Raw genomic sequence first — 22149 nt, 5'->3', positions numbered from 1 at the left:
GAGGGGAAAATCTGGGTGGCAGCCTTCCCTGTTGGAGCAGGAGGCACAGGTCAGCCCCTGCGCCCAGCACATCCCACCATAGGAAGGGACAGAGTGGCAGGGAATAAGGAAGACTGGGAGATAAAGCATCCCTTGGGGCATTTGATTTTAAGAACAACATAGCCAGAGAAGGCTGCCACATGCTAATTTCTGTCCACACCCTTCGTCGTGGATGTACTTTTTAGGCTCAAGGTTGTTTATCCTTTTTCTTTTTCATCCTTTTTTTTTTTTTTACAAGCTGTTTTTCTTCTACTCTATGTGTGAGTGAAAAGTCTTACAAAACAGTTTTGCCTCTGTGCATTCGGCTCCTTCTTCTTTTACTCTATTTTCCCACATCGTTTATCACACCGTGACTCCCTCTGCCTTTTCAAGCCTCTCCCTCTCCCCACACTCTCACTTTTCCCCGCGTGGCACAAGAGTTGACCTCTTCCTTTTTTTTCCCCACCACTTTTCTTGGCTGGCTTTCTGTGCCCAGGCTTCTCGACAGCTTCTCTCGTGCCCTGCCTGTCCCTCCAGCAAGAGGCACCAAAATCTGTTCATCACCCTCCTCACCTCAAGGCTGCTGCTGCATTTATTGGGAAGCAACAGGCATTTAGATCAGGTTGGAAAGCCTAAATAAATAGGGATAATTCATCTCTTCCCATATAGTTTTGAATGTTGTTGGCCGTGAGTGTTGTTACCTCTCTGTCCAGGGGCTGCCTGAGCCAGACGACGCCGGTTACGCTCTCCACGGCGAAGAACCTGCTGGCCTCCTCCCCGACCACCCCGAACACCAGCGGGTCGTTGTCCAGGTCTCTGGCCAGCAGCTGGGTCACCGAGGAGCCTGGTAGAGAAGGGGGAGAAAGAAAACAGCAGTGAAAAGGTCTCAGCTTGCACCCGGGGAGGTTTGGAACAGATGTCGGGAAGAATTTCTTCATGGACAGCCCCAGGGAGCGGAGGGGTCCCCATCCCGTGGGTGTCCAAGAGACATGGGGACAAGCGGTGGGACTCGGTGGATGGACTTGGTGGCCCTGAAGGTCTCCTCCAGGAGGGTTTTATGGTCTGCAAGGCCAACTGCTGCAGCATCTCCCCTGGCTCCATCGCAGCTTCCTGTGCTGAGGGCCACCACCAGCTTTTCCCAGACCTTGTTTGAAGCCATCTCACCTCAGATGGTGAGAAACAAAGGCAAGACTCCACCTTCCCCAGGGTGGACATGTCACCAGTATCCACCAGTATGGGGAACTGCCCCACTGTGGTCTCCTACACCCCCTCTCCAGTACCCCTATGGCCACCCAACACACCCACGATCCCCTCTTTGGCAGCACGGGGGCAGCCCACAACCCCAAATATCTGGCTGAGAAGAAGGGTGACCTGCCAGTACTGATGCTGAATCCATCCCGGAGCAGGAGGGAAGCTCAGCACCGCAGCGAGCTGAGCGACCCAAGCAATTACAGACCGCTCGGGCCAACATCAATCACGGCAAAAATAATGGAAAAGCTGATACGAGCTTCCATTAATAAAGAATTAAATGGTAGAACATAATTAATGCCAGTCAACACCGTTTTATGGCAAATAGGCCTTGTCAAACAAACCTGACTTTATTCTTTGATGAGATTACAATTTTGGCAGATAAAGGTAACTGCAAAGAAGTAATAGACTTTTGTAAGACGTTTGTCTCGGCGCTGCGTGACTTTCTGATTAAAAATTTAGCACCGAGGACACCCGGCAGGTGCCAAGGCCACCAGCCGTGGACAGGGGACATCCGAGCACGACACAGAATTGCTGCTGGCACAAATTTGGGTGACACCAACATTGACAGCGTGGCAAACAGCAGGGAGGACCGGGCAGCCAGGTGAAGCTCTTGGCACCGTGCACCCGCTTGGTTGACCAAGCAAATGTTTTCATGACCCTACTCCAAACGCCCCCCAAAAAAAGGCTGGTGGTCAAGGAGGGTGTCCCGAAAGCAGCTGTTTTGGCAGCAGCTGTGGGTCCGAGTGTGCAAGGAGCAACTTCCACGCGATGCTCCTTCGGCACTCACCCAAAGGAGGAGTGACCTGAGGGTTATCTAGCTGCCTCTGCCAAGGCGAGGGCTCTGCAAGCTGCTCAGCTGGCCAGGGCATCTTCAGGCCCAGATCCAAGAGGAAACCAAGAGTTTTTGGGAGCTGGTAAAACGCTTCGCCGTTAAAAGGGCTTTAAAAGCTGGAGTTGCTTCGCTTATGACCAAGAGGGAGGTGACTCAGGAGGTCTCGAGCACATCCACGATGAGGACAAATGTAACACAGATGGCTACTTCAGGGCAAGAGAGCACAGCAAGACCCAGCGCCCACAAGGAGACAGATTTCCATCAGGAGAACAAATATAAATTGTCTTAGAAAAAAAGGGACTACAGTTAACCAGGGAAAAAGAAAAAATCCCTTTCAGCCACACCGGTACAACATGGTGATGGGTCACGATCAAAGGCGTTTTGGATGAAGACCCCAGAGCAAGAGTCCTTATCCGAGCCGCTGCGATCAGGAGGCTCATCTGCAACGTCCTCATCTCTTTGGTGACCGTGAGCGTAAAGAGATGAGAGGTGACCCTACACCTTCCCAAACCTCAAAGCCTTGATGTAAAACAAGAGCCGAGCTTGGTTTTGTTCCAGAGGATGTCTGAAACCATCCTCAGCAAAGGTTTCTTTGCCCCAGGAAACGGGCAAGGCTGTGACCACACACAGGACAGCAACAGCCGGTAACAAGGACGAGATGAATCCGGTGTCATTATTTTCTGTTCTGCCAAATTTCACGGGAGGGACTGACTTTTCCCCTTTACATCTCACACAAGATCAGGGTATTTGCAATTCCAGGGAGCTGCCTGTGCCCCCCTCCCCTGCTTCAACCCCCCCCAAAGGTCTCCGTTGGGAAACAATGGAAGGGAAAAGCTGTTAAAAATCCTGCTGAACAGCAAAACCCCGTCCCACCCCACTGTAATCACAGCCGCATTCAGGCTGCGTGCTGCACACCCGCTCGCACGCACACAAAAATAATCAGCCGGCAAACGAGCGCTTAACTCTTCTTTGTCTCTGTATCATGGCTACCTTCAGCTGGCAGGGCCTTTAGCTCCCGTTTTTAGGGTAGCCTGGGGAAGGACACGAGGTGTTTCAGGGCTGGGTGCCCCTCGCCACCTGCACCCCCTGCTCCATCAGGCTGCGGATGCGCACGGCGGCGCCCCGTGGCGCAGCTCGTCGGGCTCGGCTGCTCCACTCCAGGCAGACCCAGCCAAGGGCAAAAAGGGGAAAGGCACGGACACGAGGATCAAGGAGAGCCTATTCCCTCCCTGACTTTTATTTTTAGTTGGTAGGAGCAAGAAACTACCTGACTTCATTGGGATTTAAATAGGGTAACTTGGTGCACTACCCGTTTTCCTGTCTCGCAGAAGGATCCTATTTTGAACAAACCCTCTGAAAATTGATGGCTGTTCCCATTCCCAGCCTGTCCATCACCATCCGAACTTAGCAGCACCTCCCAGCTCATTACGGAGAAAAGAGAGCCATAAACACAGATCAAAATAAATTAAACAGAAGGTAATGAGAAACAGACCCCCGAAATAAGACTTTGCCGCTGCTTTGTCATTTGTTATTCTGATTTTTGCATATTTTTGCAGACTTTGCCCCAGGAGGACGCTAAGTTTAGGCTTGTGGTGCAAGGAAAGGTTGGCACGCTGGGCTCCTCTTTCAGCGAGGCAACACGGGAATTGATAAAGGACTGCAAACAGAGGTGCCTGCACCACTACAAAATAACAGCAAAAAGAAGAGGGCCCTCCTTAGGCAGGGTATAAAGAGTCCAGGGAGTGCTGCATGGGTCTGAAACCCCTTTTGGGGCATTACAAAGGAAAAATAGCTCATGGGGGCTGTCCCCAGGGCTGTGCTGAGGATGCTGCGGCTGCCACGAACCCGAGCACCGACCCGACGCAGGCAAGGGTCGAGGAAACAGGGACAAATTATCCTTTTGCAGTGCAAAGTTATAGGCTCCATTTGTTTCCCCTCAGGAATCAGACAGGGCAGTTAAGTGTCTTGATTCCAGCGGATAATCACAATTTATCTTGTCTCCTTTTGCTCCCTTTCCCTCAATCACAGCCACTTCTCTCCCTTGCTCACACATACACGGATTTGCTTCCTTTGCCACGTCTTGAACTTTGATTGACCTCAGGGGCTTTTTTGGTTTGGTTTTACCTCTTGTTTCATTCCTGCTAGGATTTTTATTATTATTATTCAATTTTATTTTGTTTGTTTAGGTTTGGCTGCTCTATGGGGCACACTTTCACCCCCAAACAGGGTCTCCAGCCTCAGCATCTTGCATCCAGCTGCCTACCCATACATATTTCCTGCACCAATACCACCTCGTCGGCTTTGCTTTCAAGAAGAGGACGAGAAAGGAGAGGAAAAACTCCAGGAGCATCCTGAGCTGCTGAGGTTTTGGGAAGAGCTGAGCCCCGGGGCCAGGGAGGACGAAGGAGCTACAAGTGCAGCTGCCAGAGCAAGATGTGGTGGAGAGCGCCGGGATGCAACAGGTTTCCAATTAGTCCCTTAATAAGATGCTCTCTTAAAAGGTCTGATCCGTACCCAACTGGAGTTAATGGGAATCTCTCCACTGACTGAGCTGGCTCTGGGGCTCAGGACTTCAGGCATCAGCTGCACTTTAATATTAAAAGCATTTTAATCCCTGCTTTAAAGCCAGTGCCTGCCTCTCCTGGGTGGCTGCCCTGTTGTTCCTCAGCTCCTGGTCTCCTGCCACTGCCACCTTCGCTCCCTCTCCTGCCTGGAAGGGACACAGGACAAACACTTGCCCCAGTGCAGGCGTCCCCAATTAGCCCAGTCGTTCGCAGCAGGCTGCCCTCTGATGTGCTCCGTGGCAGCATTTGATGGATCTGATCTTGAAATTCAAGCCCTGTTCTTCTCATCCGTCACCTCCTCCCTTTTCTTTGCCTGCAATTCATTTTCTCCTTCACCTTTCAGAAAAAAAAAAAAAAAATGAGAAAAGAAAGCCCTTCCATGATGTTTTCCTAAAGATTTTCTTTTTTTTGCAAAGAAAAGATGAAATGCCAATATTTCTGTGCTGCTGAGCAATCCTACGGCATGCCACCTTTGCACAAAGCGAGGGAGAGAAAGGACGGTGAGTGCCTAGCAAAGCAAATAAAGGAAGATGCAGACCCAGGACAAGTTCCAGGCGGGAGGCCACAGCAAGTGGGAGCTGCTCCTGTGTTTGGGACGAGGTTTCATCCCGTCCCCAGGAGGGGACACGGCACATGTGGGAGCCCCTGACCCGGCACGATGCGAGCCTGGGCGCAGCACAGGTGGCTGGAAGAAGGAAGAGACCAAAGCATGCTCGGGATAAGGACATCTTTTGTAGGAACCAGGTCTCTACATCCTGATTCCTGCCTTCCTCCAGGGCCACGGGTGGTGCAGGAGATGTGGGCACCCAGAGCCTGGCGTACGGGAGGGGAAAGAGCTCATCGTGGAGGCGACAGCGAGGAGAGGGAAAACAGATCCGCACAGTCACTGCCATTTCTGAGCGATTTTATCACGCTGGGAAGTGAAAGGCATGGAGGAGAGAGTGTTTCCTAGCTCCTCAGGTGCTCAGAGGCAGAGCGGGAGGCAGAGCCTGTAATTTCTCCGCTGCATTTAGTTATTTTAAGCGGGGAGCCGGTGCCGAGGTGGCATCCATAAACAGACACGACAGCTTCAGAAAGAGGCCCTGCCATTTCCCCAGCTCTCGGAGATGTCTGAAGGGATGCTTAAAGCTGTTTAAAAGGAAGAGTGCTCCAGGTGCGCCTGGCAGAGCCGAGCGCGCACATCAAGAGGAGCGCTAACGGAGGGCTTCCGTGGTTATTTACCCAACACTGGCTAACTTTACAAGGAAATACGAGGGGAAAAAAAGCAACCAAGGTTATATTGAACTTTCTCGACACTATCACGAAAGCAAAGAGACCACCGGAGGCTATCTATCCCCGTGGGCAGGCTGAGAGGCTGCATCCATCCCTCCGGCTAAAACCAGCCCCTGCGGCCACACAGCCGCCCCCAGCAACCTTAGAGCAGCACAGACAGCGAGCAAAATCTCCCTACCTGGTCCAAAAACCCGTGCCCTGCTGCTGGTGGGAGCTGCCTGGAGAAAAGGGGAGAAGGTGCTGCTGGCTGTCCTTCCTCCCTGCCCATCCCTGGGGACATGGGAAAGCCACAGCCTGGGACACAAAGCACTGGCAGCCTGCAAAAGCCCCAAGGACTTCTGCTTATAAAGGAATAAGGTGTATTAGCATGAAAGAGGTGAAGTAAATACACCTGCATCAATAAAACAGGAGAGAAAACTCACAAAAGAAACACTTGGAAAAGGACCGGTCCCGGGCTGTCAAGGTATTCCCAGTGCAAAAAGGGTTCCCCCACTAAAAAAGCCCTCTTCAAAATAATTTCCTCTCCACGCTGCCTGGGAGCCTCATCATTACTAACAATGATCACAGACCCATTCATTTTATCCCAAAATTAATACATCACGCTCAGAATGATATCGCATTAATTTATCACAAGATTTATGAAACTTGTACTTTTTTCTAATGAGATTTATGCAAATTCCGCTCCAGCCATTGTTTGAACCAGGAAAAAAAAAAATTAAAGAAAAGTTCTGTTCGGGAAGCTGCTCTGTCCAAAAGTCTCCTTTCCTTTTTTTTTTTTTTTCCTCTGGTGTTTTCCAGAGCTAAAAGGGATGGTGGAAAAAGCAAAATATCCGACGCAGCCTCGCTCCTCTCGGCTTAATGTGGCTGCTAGCAGCTACTCGTGAGACGCACGGACAGGGGTGGGAGGAGACGGGAGGAAGAGGAACAGCAAAGGAAAACATAAATCTGAGGTTAGCAGAAACTTCCCAGCAATGAAATCCACTGAGGTGTTAAATAATGGCAAAGAGCCCCAGCAGCGCCTGGGGCTTTTAAAACTGGCCTGGAAATGATGCTCCAGAAACAATCCTGGAAGGGCCCCAGAGGCGCGGAGGAGATGAGCCAGCAGCCAGCCAAAACCCAATTTTAGCAGCTCTGGGGAGCCGGCAGGAGAGAACGTCAGCCCAGCAACAGGATCCAGGGGAAAAGCACGACTCCCTCTGCTAGGGTCAGAGCCCTGCCTGATGGAGACCTCCCTGCCAGGCTGGGAACACCGAGAGGGAAACGCTTGGCCCTGCGGATCCTTCTCCTGAATTTGGCAGGCAATAGCCCGAAACCACGTCTGCTCCCCCCAGAGGAAGGGCTCAGCCTGGTGCTGGGCTCATTTGGAGGGGCTGGAGCCAACCACCCAGGGAAAAACCACCTGGGGGACAAAAAGACAAAAAATCCTCCACCTGTAGGGGCAAACCCGTTCCCCCTGCGCCCCGCTCCGAGCATCGCCCCGAGCGCAGCACCACGCCGCACCCTGCCCGTCCCCACAGCCTTCCTCAAGGAAAACCTAGCTAATGCAGTCTTGATTAACATTTCTGACACAAAGTTTAAACCCTAAATCCATAGGATATCCTTTTCTAATTAATTTTTGTGGTAAGAAGCAGCTCAGAAAGTCTCAGGAATATTTCCTTTGTTCCTCCCTGCCTCCTCCTGACCTCCCCCCCACCCCCCCTCCGAAAAGAAAAGAGTTCAGTTTCCAATTAATTAAACAACCCTAGATCAAAGGATACTCTGTCAGAGGTGCCGGCATGCCACCCGGTCCTCCTCTGTGTGACCATGACAGCACGCAGAGCACCAGGCAGGAGAACAACGTGGTGTGGGGGGGAGACCTTCACCCTCACCCTGCTACCAGACGAGCTCCTTGTCCAAGGTGGAGAACCCAGGGGGCTCTTAGGACCCCTGGTCGCTGGGGAGACATTAAACCATGCCCCCCAATGCTCACAACCCCCCTCCTCATGCCGTTTCCCTGCTGTATCAGAAATGCCCATGGGATGCCCGCACCCACCTGCAGCAATCTCACACCTCCCCGCAGCATCCCCTTCCCCAAACACCATTTTGGGGGGCAGCTGCTGGAGGCACCAACACCTGCCTCAACGGCCAGCTTTTAGAAGACCAAATATCTCCAAAAAAAGGCCGTGCCCACAGGTGGGTGCCCAATTAACCCCCCAACCCACCCACCGAGCATTAATGTTTCCAGCAGGACCTGCTCCAGCCGCTGCTCCGATTCCCACCGGCTTCAGCCCCTCTGACACCCCCAGCAAGAATTGCCTTTCCCTCATGACTGCTGTTAGCACAGCATCACTCGGCTTCCAGAAAGGGGAAAAAAATCCGTGGCAATGACACAGGCTGACCGACAAGCACAGGGAGCACCGAGCGGCACCGCGGTGCCGGGGTCAGTCCCCTTTGGGGAGCAGAGGGCTGCTTCCCTGAGCAGAGCAGGGCACGCCTGCCTTCTGACACCAGCTGGAGAGAGGAGAGGTAACGAGAGGCTCCTGACCCTGCCAGAGAAACCGTGGCAGCGTGCAAAGAGCGTGACAGGCCAAAACCAGAAGGAAAACAGAAGGAGACCTGTTGCAAAACCCCTTGCTGGCTACGGGGAGGCGCCTTGTACAAACCCAAGCAGGAGCAAGGAGCCAGCTGAAGCGAACATTAAGCAGCAGCCCCAAGTTCATCGCCTCTCTTTGGCCACACCAAACCCTCCAGAAACACATCTGGGTGCACAGGAGAAAAGCAGGCCCCCGGAAGCCTAGCTAATGAGGTGCTTTGCAATTTGGGGTAAATAAATGATTTATGGGTAAGGCGACACACGGGGCGCTTTGCATCTCACCCAGATAAGGCAACGCAGCTTTGCGTTAATTAGGAAAGAAGAGGCTGCTCTCCAATTAACATGAGGTCAGAGATAAAGCTCATTAGATAGCAGTGCCTACAGATGAGGCCCTCGGATGCCTCCGACACCGAGCAGGGCTGGACCAGAACAGCACCACAGCAATGCAAATGTCAGCACCAAACTGCTCTGCTGAGGGCACACGGGGACAATAGGGGGGCAGGCATAAAATGCCACCTCCAGGATGTCACAGCCCTCAGCATCCCTCCCATCAAGCTGACCGGGATGGATAGGACCAAGAAAAAACCTGTCAGCAACTTCTCCTTGCGCAAGGGAACTCTGAGCGGGATTCATTCACGTCTTGTTTGAAACCTCATCTGTGCCTTACAAAGGATGAGATGAAGCATCCCCGAGGCGCTCAGGCTCTCTGGGAACACAAAACCCTCGGTGCTCCAGCTTGCTGATGGCCCAGCTGCTCTGAATGTTTCAGGGGGATAAATGGATGCAGCCGCCCTGATCCCAAGCATCGCTGGACAACCTGCTCCAGCGTGGTTTTGTACGCAGGTCAAAGTGACCCCAAAAGGCTCCAGAGAAAATTCAGGAGTCCTGCTGCCTGGCTGAAGCCAGAAGGGGCTGGTGCCAGTGGTCAGGTTTTTGTCTGCAGGCTTCAGATCCATAAGCAAACTGGCCTTGGACTGCCACCGTAACTCTCTGAGGTTTCCAAACCTGCGCTGAGTGATGGATTCCGCCTCGTTGTAATGGAGATGCGGCAAAATCCCTCCTGATTTATCTCTCGAGTTGAGTTAGCACCTCTCAGTCTCCAAGGCATGGCCTCAGTAAGAGCAAAATTAGCGGGCTGGGCCAGGACATTGCCACCCAAAAAGGCCAATTGTAGAACCACAGAATCATTAAGGTTGGAAAAAACCTCCAAGATCACCTGGCCCAACCATCCCCCTACCACCTATAGGTTGCGTTCCCCATTCCTCTCCCCCCCGAAAAGGGAATAAAACCCTTCAGAGACCCAGGACAAACCAGGATCTGGCTGGAAGACTCTACCAAGACAACTGCCCGGGTATGTGCATGACATTCAAGCTCTCAGCCCCTCGAATCCACCTTCCCCCAGCTCCCTGGGGATGGCGACAACTCCCCGATCCTACCCAGAGCTCTTCCCCGCACGCCTCCCTCCCAAATGCCACGGAGAAGGTGGGGAGAGACTTGGCAGGCAGTGCCTGGGTATCCGAGGCACAAGCTTATCTGCCTCCCCGCCACAGCGCCGCAGCAAATTGCTTGTTGATAAATGAGGCTATTTAGGAGCGGGTGATGCCAGCGTTAGGGTTATTAATGACGCCGACGCGCGGAGACATTTGAGAGCGGCCCCATGTCCCATTGTCCTCGCTCGCATGAGTAATGGGGCACTTCAGCTGCGGGGCTTCAAACCCAGCTGGGGCTGTGCAACAACAGAAACCAAGTAGGACGGAGGGGAAATGGATGGGGCACGCTGGACCGACGACTCTCACGCACCGATAACACCAAGCTCTGGTTGGGCAGAGCTCCAGGCTTCAGCCGATGTCAGGTCTGGAGCATTCCCCTTTACCAAGCACCAAAAAACTCTTCCACTCACCCCAGGCAGCCACAGCACAACCCACAGCATCCCGTTCTCCCATCCTACCCCACAAACCCACCCAAATGACATGACAAAGTCAAGCCCCAGCTGCCCAAACCCAAGGAAGCAACACGTGGCAGGCCACGGAGCACGGCGAGGGTGATATTTGCTGAAACCTGGGAGGCTTGCACGGGGCCACGGCCTCCCTTCGCACGTCACAGATGCCTAAATGTGGCCAGGAGAGCAATGAGTGGGAAATAAAGAGGCTGTTTGGTGCAAGAGGAAACCTCGGAGCAGAGCTCTGCAGTCGCTGGCGGGAGCGCAAGGCAGAGCGCACAAGCACACAGCTGTAAATTTGTTTCCGAGTTAATATACCCACGAGTGTTTTTTCTTTTCCTATGAAGGCACACTCTTCTGCAAACAAACATCTGGAGATCGCCGCTACAGCTGGACAATTATCCCCAGTGAGTAGAGCATTCAATTAATTTAGCCTTTCTCATTTGCGAGTCATCTGCAAGTAGGCTGAGATTTGCAGGAATTTATTTGTTATTTGGATATACTCAGCGAATGGCTTATTAAAAACATATTTCAGGCAAAAGGATCTCTTGCTAAGTGCTCCTACAACTGCTGGCAACTGCCTGCTCGTGGCACGCACGCGGTCACCGCGGTCACAGGGGAGCGCCGTGCGTCGTGATGGAGAGCTCCGCGCCACCAGCAACAGCTTCCCGGGGCTCTGCGGAAGCACCTGCACGAAAACACAGCCTCCTGCAAACGCCGAGCACACGGCCTGCCCGAATTTCCCCCCAAAAAGCAGCACAACTGGCGCAGAAGTGGTCACGAACAGACTGAGAGCAGAGGCGAACGCCCAAATTACATGATTGCGCGAAAACATCTCCCGGTAGCTCCCACAACATCTTGCGAGCATCCACGTGGCTCCTTTTTCCCTGTGCTTTGTCTCAGAGCTCCAGGGAACGCTTGCTACAGGAATTTCATCACAGCAGTGAGAGAAAACGGGTGAGAAAAAAGTACCAAAGGGCCCTTTCTGAGCTCACTGTAATCCCTTGGGTGCGCAGCAAGCCCAGGCTCTTCCTGGCCTGTTTACCACTGACACCACAGCCTGTGCAGCACGTGTGACATGCCTGAAAACAAATCATCCTAAAAGATCGAAATAATCCTGAAAGATCAAAACAATCCTAAAAGATCAACTCCCCTTCGAAGGGGACTTTTGGCAGCCCAAAAAAGCTCACCTTTTGGTGAGCCAGGGCAGGGCTGCGCGGGGTGCTCCCCGCCTTGCCGGGTGGCCAGCACGGTCCGTGCTCCAAAAAGGCTCTGCTAGTCACATGGAAAACCCAAAATTTGTAAATCCAAACAGAAGACAAAGGCCTGTGCTAAATCCCAGCTGCTGGGCTGTTTGAAGGCGAGAAGAAAGCAATCGCTGAGGTTTCACAGGCTGTTCTAAAAGTGGAAATCCATGCAGAGAAGTGATCCAATAAGTCACAGTTCTGGGCTTTTTTTCTTTTGATTGCTCCAAGGAAAGACTTCCAAGGCTGCTCTTTCCCCTGAAGCCCTAAACGAGGGAGAAATGGGTACTGACCACCGAATTCAGCAGCTACTTGCACATGTCTGAGAGGAAAAGCCAAGCCCCAGCCACCTCTGCCCTGCCATCCGTGTCACATTGTTGGGTATTTCTGCAGGCGTTGGTGCACCGGGGATGCTGCAGCACGAGGCACATCATCCCAAGTGCTGCCCATCTCCATCACAAGGAGATGTGCCTAAAAACCCCAAAGAAAAACCCCAACTAGTCTCAGGCCACCGAGCCAAGCACACTACAGGCACATAAAGCACTTCATGCTGTGTGGTGAGCGTTTTCATCCCACCAGCAAGCAGTACACCTCTCTTCCTCCTTCCCACTAAAGGCCAACACTCCTCCAACTCCTCCTCCTCCTGCTGCTTTTGGCTGCACTTTGCTCCAGCCCTCATCTCTGCGAGGACCCCGGCCTAGGCAGCTCCTAAAATTTGGGCTGCAATTACATCTGCCATTATTAAAGAGTGCTAATAAGCCTTATTAACCAGCAGCAAGTGAGAACGAAATAAGGAAAGGATTTTCCTAGGACCCAAAGTGCAAGAAATTCATAACTTGCTTAATACCTGTACCAATAAGAGATGCTCGTGCTGAGTCTATTTTAAAATCTACCTCTTTCCATAAAAAAGAGACACTTTCAGAATTATTCATGAAGACAGTTGTATAAAAAACAACTCACAGATAAATAAAACAACGCCACTGGTTGCAGCAGCATCGTCCTGCAGGGGGTGGCAGCCGGCTGCAAGATCCTGGAGGGCATGGGGCGATTTGGGGTGTAATGGTGAGGCCAGGGAGCGAGAAGAGAGGGCACGGGGGATGAAACCCCAAAGCCCAGGGCACAGGGTTTGGGATCCCGTGGGTCTCACCGTGCTCCAGACCTGAGCCCCTTCACCCCCAGCTTTCCAAAGCAAACCAGGTGGGTAAAGCCCTCGCGCAAAGCCCTTCCAGCTCCCTTGCACATGACATAATTTCGCTCTGCTCAGATTTTGGGATGCCCACGCGTGCTCCCAGCCCGGGGGGGGGTTCTCCCGTCTGTCCCTCGTACCCCAGAGCAGAAGCCTGCAGCCTCCCCCAGCCTCCCCCTGCGCAGCACCACCTCCCCGCCGTGCCTCGGGGATGACTGATGAGTTCGGCGCCTTGTTTTTGAGCAACTCACGTGGCTCGCCGGCACGCAGGATGACAGACCTTGGGAACCTGGGCATTAATACCGGAGATTTATAGGCAAATCTGTCACGGATGGGGAAGCTTTTTGCCCAAGAACTCTGCCTGAAGGTCGCTTTTCCTGGGCACCGAGTGCGGAGAAACTTTCTCAGCCACCTTGGCCCCCAGCAAAGGGCACGCAGGCGAGCAGGGGAGGGGTAGATGCCAGCAGAGCCCCAGCTGCAGCCTCACACTTAGCAAAAAGTGGCTTCGGGAACCCCTTCACCCCAAACCCTATATCCTCAATAGGTTGGGCTTTGTATTTCTGCATGCACACACATTCACCCATCGTCAGACCCAGCATCGTGCGCCTCACCCCCTTGTGCTCAGCTAGGACGAGAGGTTTGCACATAATGCCCAATCTCCCCAAGCTTTTCCTCTCTCTTTTCCTCTCTCACCAGGATCAGGGAGTTTGATGCATGAGGCTACATCCTCCTGTGCACAAATACCACCGAGGAGTTCACGGCTGCCGGCGCTCGCTTATATTTCACTGTCACCACCACACTATTATTTCTGCCGGGTGACTGGTGCTGCAGCTCCAACAGGTGCTGTAGAAATTGGGGTAAACCTTGAAAATACAACTTCATCCTGCATGTTAGAGAAACCCCATGTATTTGTCATCCCAAGGCAGCCAAGTCATGCTGTGTAAGCTCTCTGCCATGGGCTTTCCCCCTAGGATTTCCCAGGTGTTCCTCTAGTACTGGTGATGTACTAGGGAGCTGGTCTGGCTGCTCAGAGCAGGGTCCAGCTGGGAAGCAATTAATTCATGTTCGTTACCCACAGCACACAGCCCTGTCACTGCAGCTACCGAGGCTGGGGGGAGCCATTTGCCTGCTTAATTTGTGCCAATATTTGGCCATACAACAAAGGTCCCATCAGGTAGCTTGGCCACCAGGATGACACCACCAAGGACCAGGCCACCTCCTGCTCATTTTCTTACTCTTCCTCCTTTTTAACTGGGTACCAATTTCGCAGAGCACCAGCTTGAACAAAATCCAAGATGCTCTCCTTGGGAACGTCACCAGGAGAGGCTCTTCTCCCCACATCACTTCTCCATGCGAGCTCCTAGGGCATGCCCAGGAGCCAAATCCCTTCCCCATGGCCTCAGCATCCTCCTGGTGGCAGAGCTGCCTCGGATGAGGCATCATACAGCTCTCATCTCCCCCTAAAGCATGCACCAGCCTGTCCCTTTGCTGGCACAATGGATCCACCCAGACAAAGGAGACTTCTCAGGCTTAGTCAGGGCAATGCGAATAAATCCCATGAATCATTTATTCGGTTGATTTCGGCTGTCTCTGACTGTGCGGAAGCAGACCACAAGTTTCTCCAGCCTATTCTTATTTAAAACAATAATCTCTGTGGATAATTCGTCGTCTCCAACTTGTTTAGGAAGCGGCAGATTATAAAACCCGAGCCACTTTGGAAGGACACAGTCGACGTTGTCCTGTTTAAAGGACTAACAGGAATAACTCCAGCTTATTTTTTGCCTTTTATTAGCACCATTTGGCAACGTTTGTGGCACTGGGCCCCCGAGCCACACTCGTCCAGTTCATCACAAACTCAGAGAGCCACCCCAAAAAGAAAAGGGCCTCTTCAAAGCACAGAGGAGCCGGATTTGCAGCCCCTGCTCCCAGCACCTGACCCCCTCCTCTCCCTCGTTACGGATGAGGTAAATTAGCTGTGACACTCATTAGCTGCAGCTCCTAATTAGGGAAAATTAATATTGGTTTTGATAGAAGTGCTGGCTGAAGCTCTCCCAGGCAAAGGCACTCCTGACCTTGCCGTCCTGCTCAGCAGCCAGTTACCTGGCACCAAGCACTTCTTGTGGGGCCGGCGGGCTGCAGGGAGCAATTTGGGGAAAAGCCCTTGATTTTTCAGAGTTTGAATGGTAAAAGGGGCTGTCAACCTTTATCCAGGTTTTAGGACCACGATAATCTCTCTGGAGCAGCATCTGCCATCCCTGCCTGCCTGCAGCTCTTCCTCCTCCCTTTGGGGGAGGTGGTCCCAGACCCTCCTAACCCCGAAAAATTGCCCAGGCTTACTGGAGGGCTCACCTGCCACCAGCTCCGCTCCCAGTTCAAAATAATAATGCAATACAAAGGCAACAAGCGTTTAAAAAAAGGAAACAAATAGGAGCAGCACCCCTTGACCTCATCCCTGCTCTCAGAGCCCGGGTCTCTGAAGGTGGCTCACCGGCACAACAGAGCTAAACAGGAGCAAAACACTTGCTGCCAAAGTTACACATAAAAAACCACGGTATTATTCACACATTAATAACAATCAAGATGTCAGGCTGTCAGATAAGAAGTTAATCTCGTTCAGAGCCCAATTAAAGATGCCATTACCCGACCACCTGGGGCTGCTTCGGCTTTTACAGCGCGGTGGGTTTGGGGATAACAGGGGCAGGCAAAGCAGGGAGAAGCCTCTCACCCAGCCAGCCCCTCGCAACCATTTGTGCCATTTTGCAACCAAAATCCACCCCGGAGCATCCCCCTCCTCTGTCCCTTGCTGCCCCCATTGTACGGATTTAGAGGATTCTGCAAATTTTTATGGTTTTTGCTGGAGCATCCTTCCCCAGTGCGACGATACCTGCCGGGGAACTTGATTTTTCGTGCTGTCGTCCATGCAAAGCCCTAATTTATGACTATTTCCACAACTCCACTGAAGCACTTGTGTAACGGCTGCTGTGCTCGCCGCAACCCATCCCTTCCAGCCCCGTACCTGACGGGCCTGCAGACAGCATCCCTGTGGCTGCAACAGGTTCCTGTGCTTCCCCACGGGGAAAAGCATCATCTCTCGCCTAAACATGCTCAATGCTGAATACAAACAGGCATCCTGGGCTGAAATGAGGGTACAGGGCACTTGCAACGGGCTCGTACTTCCAGCTCCCTACCTTTCCATCCTGCTGAGCTGAGTTTTACGCTGATGTTTTAGTCTTTTACACCAAAATATCGTTTTATCTGGTAGGATGTGTTTAATTTGATGCGGCGGTCAGATGGGAAAAGGAGCACTTCCCGAGCCAGGCTGCCTATCCGCAGTGCTGGTGGTTTTATATTCTTCTGCCATCTCTATTTCTTCCCCTCTGTTTCCCAAAATCATTAGTAACAAACATTAATCTCTGCCTGCGAGCACGCTCCTCGCTTCTCCCCTCACTCCGGATTGTTTGTTATTCTCCCTAGGACCCTCCGCATTTCTAAGCCTCTTCCCCCAGCCTGTTTTTAATTTAACCATTTAAAACTGAGCAGCAGAGTACGAAACGAAGCCACGCTGCTGTTAGCGTAAGGACATGGAGCTCTGTGGGATGAGCTCCCTCCTCGAGCCTAATATTCACTTAAAAAAATAAATTCCTCCGTGCTCAGGTAGAAAAGGAGGAACCCAGGACTGCGTCGCCCCCTGAATTGGACAACCTGCACGATACAACGCGGGAGGCTCACCCGAGCAGGAACTTGACAAATCAATGCAGATGAATGGAATAAAATTGAGTTACTAACCATTAAATGTCAAGTGTTTGAAATCTTTCCCCCTTGCGTAAAGGGCAATACTAATAAATCTTTAAGAGAGGGAACGCGGCGCGCATTCACTCCTTTGACCACCGCTGCAAATTGAGCAGATGTTTTCATTGAATCGTCCAACAATGCCGTCTCGATCTTTTTTTTTCCCCCGAGTGGTTACAGTTAATTCAAAAGCCATCAGCGCGCGGGAGCGCTTTGACAGGAGGAACCAATTTATTAACTCCCGCTGCCAATCAAGCGCATTAATCCAGGCGGCGCGGAGAGGTGCATTAGCACCAGCCTGCGATAACGTGCTTTAAAAAACACAACGTCAAGGTGACCACCCCAAAAATCCTGCACATCCCCCCAAAATCAGCAAAAGGCGACAAAACCAAGACAAACCCATCACTGACACAGCCAACGAAGCCCAGGCGGCACTAGGGAGGCTGTGACAACACATGTGTTGGCACGAGCTGCTTTACACAAATAGGATTTTGCCCTGAGAAGGGTTAAATATCCCTAATAACGCCCCCCAGGCTGGGGGCAGCTTTCTGCACAGACGCTTCCCAACAGCGAGGCTTTCATCCCGCAATCTCAGCGCACGCCACACGCATGTGCTCCACAACGGCTCGCTTCTACCTGCTTATTTTTATTTTTTTTCCCCTGGAATGAGGACTAGCTAGCTGAATTTTCACATGTTAATTGCTTCAAACGATTTTGAGGCAGGTGGATTCGCCCATTTGTTTTTACAGAACCGACCACCAGGAAGCAGCAATAGGAATGCAGAGGTGATGGGGAATCGCTTGAATACTTTTATTTAAAAAAAAATAAAGTACTATTTCCATGGTGACCAGGCATGGGAAGTTTAATTAAAAAGGTTAATTTTTCACTAGTCTAGAAGCCTAAAACTGCTGCAAAAAGAGCAACTGTGGCTCTTGTGGAGTACCTTTCTCAGCAGCACGGGCACCCCTGGGAAGCGCCTCGAGCTGTTTCCCACCTTGCCTGGCTGGCTCAGGAGCTGGATGCTGCCTCCGCGCTATTTCATTGACAAACTCACGATGGTGCAAAGTGCTGGATGCCAGCCCGTCTCCGAGCCATCCCTTCCCAGCAGCTGCCGCTTCACTGCAGCGCCAGGCTGGGAGCAGCCTTTTCTTTTTAAAACTCGCACAGCCCAAATATACCACGCTCCCAATCTGGCATGCGTAGGCCTGGTTATTGCTCCTTCTCATCATAGCTCTTTCTTTCCTCTTTTTGAGTTTTTATTTTGTTGTTGTTCTAAAAAGCCCTACTGATAGGCTCCAAGGGAAAAAACAGCTCACTTTCCCCAAAACTCCTCACCAAAAATAACCGTTTTCTGGGCAGGTATGCATTGCCCTATAGCACCGGGCTCCAGGTGGTCCTAACCTCCAAGAGAGCTAAGTAACCTCCTGATCTGAACACACACATGCATCCACACTTATTCTGTACAGCTCCTTGTATTTTTTCAGCTCTCCTGTGCCACAGGACGTACTGAAGCCTTGGAGGGCCAGGAGCAAGGTGGTGGAGCTCAGTGTGCCAAATGCACACGAGAGCAAAGCACTAAAAGGAGAAAAGGAGCTGCAGCCTCCCTGTTGCTGCTCTAAAAGTACAATAGCCAGCACACTCTGAGATTTAACTGCTCAGCCGTGCCTACGGAGGAAAACTGAGGGTATTTACCAAAATCCTTCCCTTTACACAGGGAGCAGAGTCACAAGGAGCTTCCTTGGGTTGACCTCTTTGCCCATGCCTTGTGTCTCCTCACTTTCTCCTCCTATTCTCCACGTTTGGTGGAAAAAAGCGACCTGCTGGCTGGGCGTGATGATCTGGGAGGTCTTTTTGGATCCAGACTACTCAGTGTTTCTGCCCTACCTTCTCCCCCTCCATCTCCCATAGCTTGCTCGCCCAGCAAGAAGCCAGCCCACAAACGAAGCCCCTACAGCCAGCCCGGTGCAGATACCTTGGATTCAAGCCACCAAAGTCACCTCATACATAAAAATGAACTCAGGCCTCATTACCATAAGCACACATCTTTCTGTTTCTTTTAAAAGGGGCTCGCAGGCGAACGTGAGGGGTGGCAAGATCAGAGCTGCAAACAGTTTGATGAAGTTACCTAAAGCAAGGTTAACGAGCCCACGCTGCAAACATACTTTGCCTTCTCTCCCTCTTCCCCATTTTAAACGTAAGCATTAATTAGCAAAGCAAATATGAAGATTTAAGTGATTGATGAAGTGATTAATTTAATGAAGGGGCTTTTTTTTTTTTTTCCTTAAGGTTCCTGGTGTTGGGAATAACTAATTCCAGAGCCTAAAGTTTTCATTTCTGGTGCCGTATTTGCTAAAGCTCAGCAAACGGTTTCGTGGATGGGCCTTCTCACAACAAACAGCAGCAGAAGGGCTCGTTAGGAGAAGAGAAATCCCTTTTAATCAGGCTTTGTGAAATATTCCTCAAATATTTGTTGCTCGTTAGGGTCGTTACAAGCCCGGCCCTTCGCAGAGCACTTATCGGCTCTGACCCAAGAAGATTGCAAATCCAATTTTAGCCAGTAAATAGTCAGCAGAGGGTAATATTGCTTTCAATTAATACTGGCAATGAAGGTGATGTTCTTACAGCTCGCGTTTCCAAAGGAGAACAGTCACTCGCAGCCGTGCCCGTAATGAACCTCGCGAAAACAGACTTTGCATTCAAAAAAATACCTCAATCTCCCTCACAGCCAGAGGCCAGCGTATTCATCTCGAATTATCCCTTTGGAAAAGGCCAAATCACTTCTGCGCGCTGCACACGGGCAGGCACGCGCTCCCCCGCGGGGCTGATGGTGGGCACCGGGGGCTGCTCCCAGCAAGCGCCAACCCCGCACAGCTCTACCTGGAGATCCCAAGGGCATCACCCACCCACCCTACCTTGGACCCCCCCGGCTGGATTTATCCCCAGACCTCCAGCTAAAAGCAGCCGGCAGAAAGCACACTGGGGAGCCGAGGGTCTGCCTGCGCTTGCCAAGCCCCTTTTTCTTAGGGGATAACAGCAACGACACAACCCCATGGTTTCTTACCTTCCTGTAAGCTTCGCCCCCATGTTGGTAGCACAGCGTGCGGGATGGGATGCTTGCCACATGGTCCCCAAACCGTGCAGCCAGCCAAAAAACATCCCCCACCGTGCCCTACCCCCTTGTGCTGTGCGCTCAGCCCCCACCTGGGGGTTACTGACAAGCAGCAGCAGGTTTTTACCATCAACTCAAGCTGATTTGAGCAAAAAGACGGCCCCAGCCCTATTTCTCCACCCTATATACCCTGCCCCCCAGCAGGGGCTGTTGTAGCTGGGCTGGGGGAGGGTCCTGGGACTGCAGGGCTCTTATCTTCCTCCCACCTGCACCTTCCCTCCTTGCCTTTTGGGAAGGTTGCTGGCTTTTCTTTGGAGCATTTGTGCAGCCCTTTCAGCACTTAAGGCAACAGAAAAGCAATGCAAAAATAACAATAAAATAAAATAAATATTTATATATATACATATAAGCAGGGATAGTTTTCCTGCTAGCTCAGTGTGGGGAAACAGCTCAGCACAGCCAGGGCTGCAGAGGAGAGCTGCAAGGCATGGCCAGAGCTGGACGTTGCTCTGGAAGGAGCACAGCTGAAGGGAAGGCAGGTGGCATCCCCAGTGAGACCGTGCATGGGTCCCCTTCCCCAAAATGCCACCCTTTTTCATCAAACAGCCCTACCTTGGTGTGCTCCTGCTCTCCCAGCTTCGCTCTGACCCCCCAAGGGGCTGCCACAAGGCTTTGGAGCTGTGGCACACCTCCTGCGCTCCCAATTAGCGCCTCGTTAAGGCATGCCCACAAGCCTGCACGGCTTTTAACCCCACGGTGCACGCACACGAAGTGAATTTTCTCTTTTTTTATTATTAGCAGCTGGTAGCTGAGCAGGAGGGGCACGACAGCACACCCCATGCAACCTCCCCAAAAGCCACCTGCCCTGCTCGTGGCTCCATCCCACGGGGCTCAGAGGCACTTTACGCAGTCAGGATGTCAAAACCAGAGCACCACAGCTCGTGTCCTTCCAGCTCCGCACCAGGGAAGTGCCACCACGTCCCCAGCAGATGCCTCCAGCTGCGGGATCAAAGCAGCAGGCAGGGCTTAGATAACCCTATCTCCAGCAGCAGCTTGAGTGGCCCGGCACCCCCGGGGACCTCACCCGGGTGCCAAAGCATCTGCCTGCTCAGGACCTGCGCTGAAAGGATGCCACGGAAGAGATGATTGCCTTGGAAACTGCAGCCAAGTGCAACGGGGAATCCAGGCAATCAGAGGGATGCATCTATCGGAGGGACACGTCGCCTCCGAGCCACGCTCACCACTGGGCCACCCCGCTTGCCGGACAGCAAATCCCTCTTCCTAGCCCCTTGGAAAGCAACCCTAGGTCCCAAAAGGCTCCGAGTGTCCACCACGGCTCCTTTTGATGAGCTTGCTGGAGAAACAGCCGCATGCTTCAGAGCCCAGTGTGGATTTTCTCAGAAAACCAGCTTTTCTCCCCAATTCCCTTTGCGAAGAAGGAGCAATTTGCTCAGTGCTGCCTGCCCTGGGCGGGCTCCAGCTCTCAGAAGTCAGGGCCTGGGTTGTTCCCTGCAGAAATTCAGGCCACACCATCACAATCCTCCTGGCCAAAGCTGTCCTTCCTGGCCCCACTGACATTCCTGCAGTGGCACTGCAAGTTCCCAAACGAGACGGATTTTTTTTCCCCCCGAGCATCCCCACCCTGTTCCCAAAGCAGGAGCTATTGGCAGTGCATTTACCAGCTCAGCAGAAGTTCCAGGCAGCAAACGGGGACAGAGGCGAGCTGTAATACCTCCCGTCAGTCACCTGCTCAGAAAGCACAGCACTTTTCCCTGGGAGAGGCAGCAGGGCCAGGAGCAGAGCACACGTCCTCAGCCCAGGAGAGGATGCAGCCGGCTTTGGGGCTGAGCATCCCCCCAGGTGCTGGAAGCCTCCTGCTGATAACGCTCAGAGGAGAGGATCCCAGCAAGCTGGAGGGGCCAAGAGCTGAGAGCCCCAGCTGCAAGCCCTCTCCTGCCCAGAAATAACTTGAAATAAAACAGCAGCAGCCCAGGCTGGAGCTCCAGGGGAGCCCAGCCTTCCTCCTGCTGGGCATCCCATGTGCCCTGAGCACCTCCCCTGGCATCTTCCCGTGCTCACGTTGCCTGGGAATGGCCAAAATCCCAGTAGGTTTCCATTCCATCCCACATCACTCGACCCCAGCAAGACCTACAGAAGATGCAGGTCCTCCAGGTTCACTCCCCTCTCCTAGTTTGAGACCAGGTTGTCCCTGTGATGCTTCAAAAAGTGGGATTGTGCTCATCCAAACGGCCTTTGTCACGCAGTTTGCCAGGTGCTGAGGCATGAAAGCTTTCACAGAAACTCAGGTGAATCCAAGAGGGGTGGTTGTGAGGCTGTTTACAGACCCAATATCTTCATTTTCTGAATCCTGTC

General features: G+C 52.3%; 1 protein-coding gene across 8 annotated transcripts in view; it reads right to left on the bottom strand.

Annotated features, from left to right (window-relative positions):
* The window catches only part of CDH23 (cadherin related 23), a 126239-nt gene that overhangs the window by 90528 nt on the left and 13562 nt on the right, over nt 1-22149 (bottom strand). For 4 of the 8 annotated variants that reach the window (XM_038181689.2, XM_072040337.1, XM_038181692.2 and 1 more), the window contains exons 1-2: nt 19729-19921; nt 720-862 (exon numbers count right to left, since the gene is read on the bottom strand). In XM_038181689.2, the coding sequence (XP_038037617.2) occupies nt 720-862; nt 19729-19906 (321 nt within the window). In that variant the 5' untranslated portion in view covers nt 19907-19921. Of the gene's footprint in view, nt 1-719; nt 863-19728; nt 19932-22149 lie in introns of those variants that run through there. The other 4 variants (XM_072040340.1, XM_072040342.1, XM_072040336.1 and 1 more) reach the window with 2 other exon arrangements.

This window comes from Anas platyrhynchos, chromosome 6, assembly GCF_047663525.1.
Source record: "Anas platyrhynchos isolate ZD024472 breed Pekin duck chromosome 6, IASCAAS_PekinDuck_T2T, whole genome shotgun sequence".
In the NCBI taxonomy this organism is placed as follows: domain Eukaryota; kingdom Metazoa; phylum Chordata; class Aves; order Anseriformes; family Anatidae; genus Anas; species Anas platyrhynchos.
Note: the sequence above shows the minus strand (reverse complement) of the source record. Positions and strands in the feature narration are given on the sequence as shown.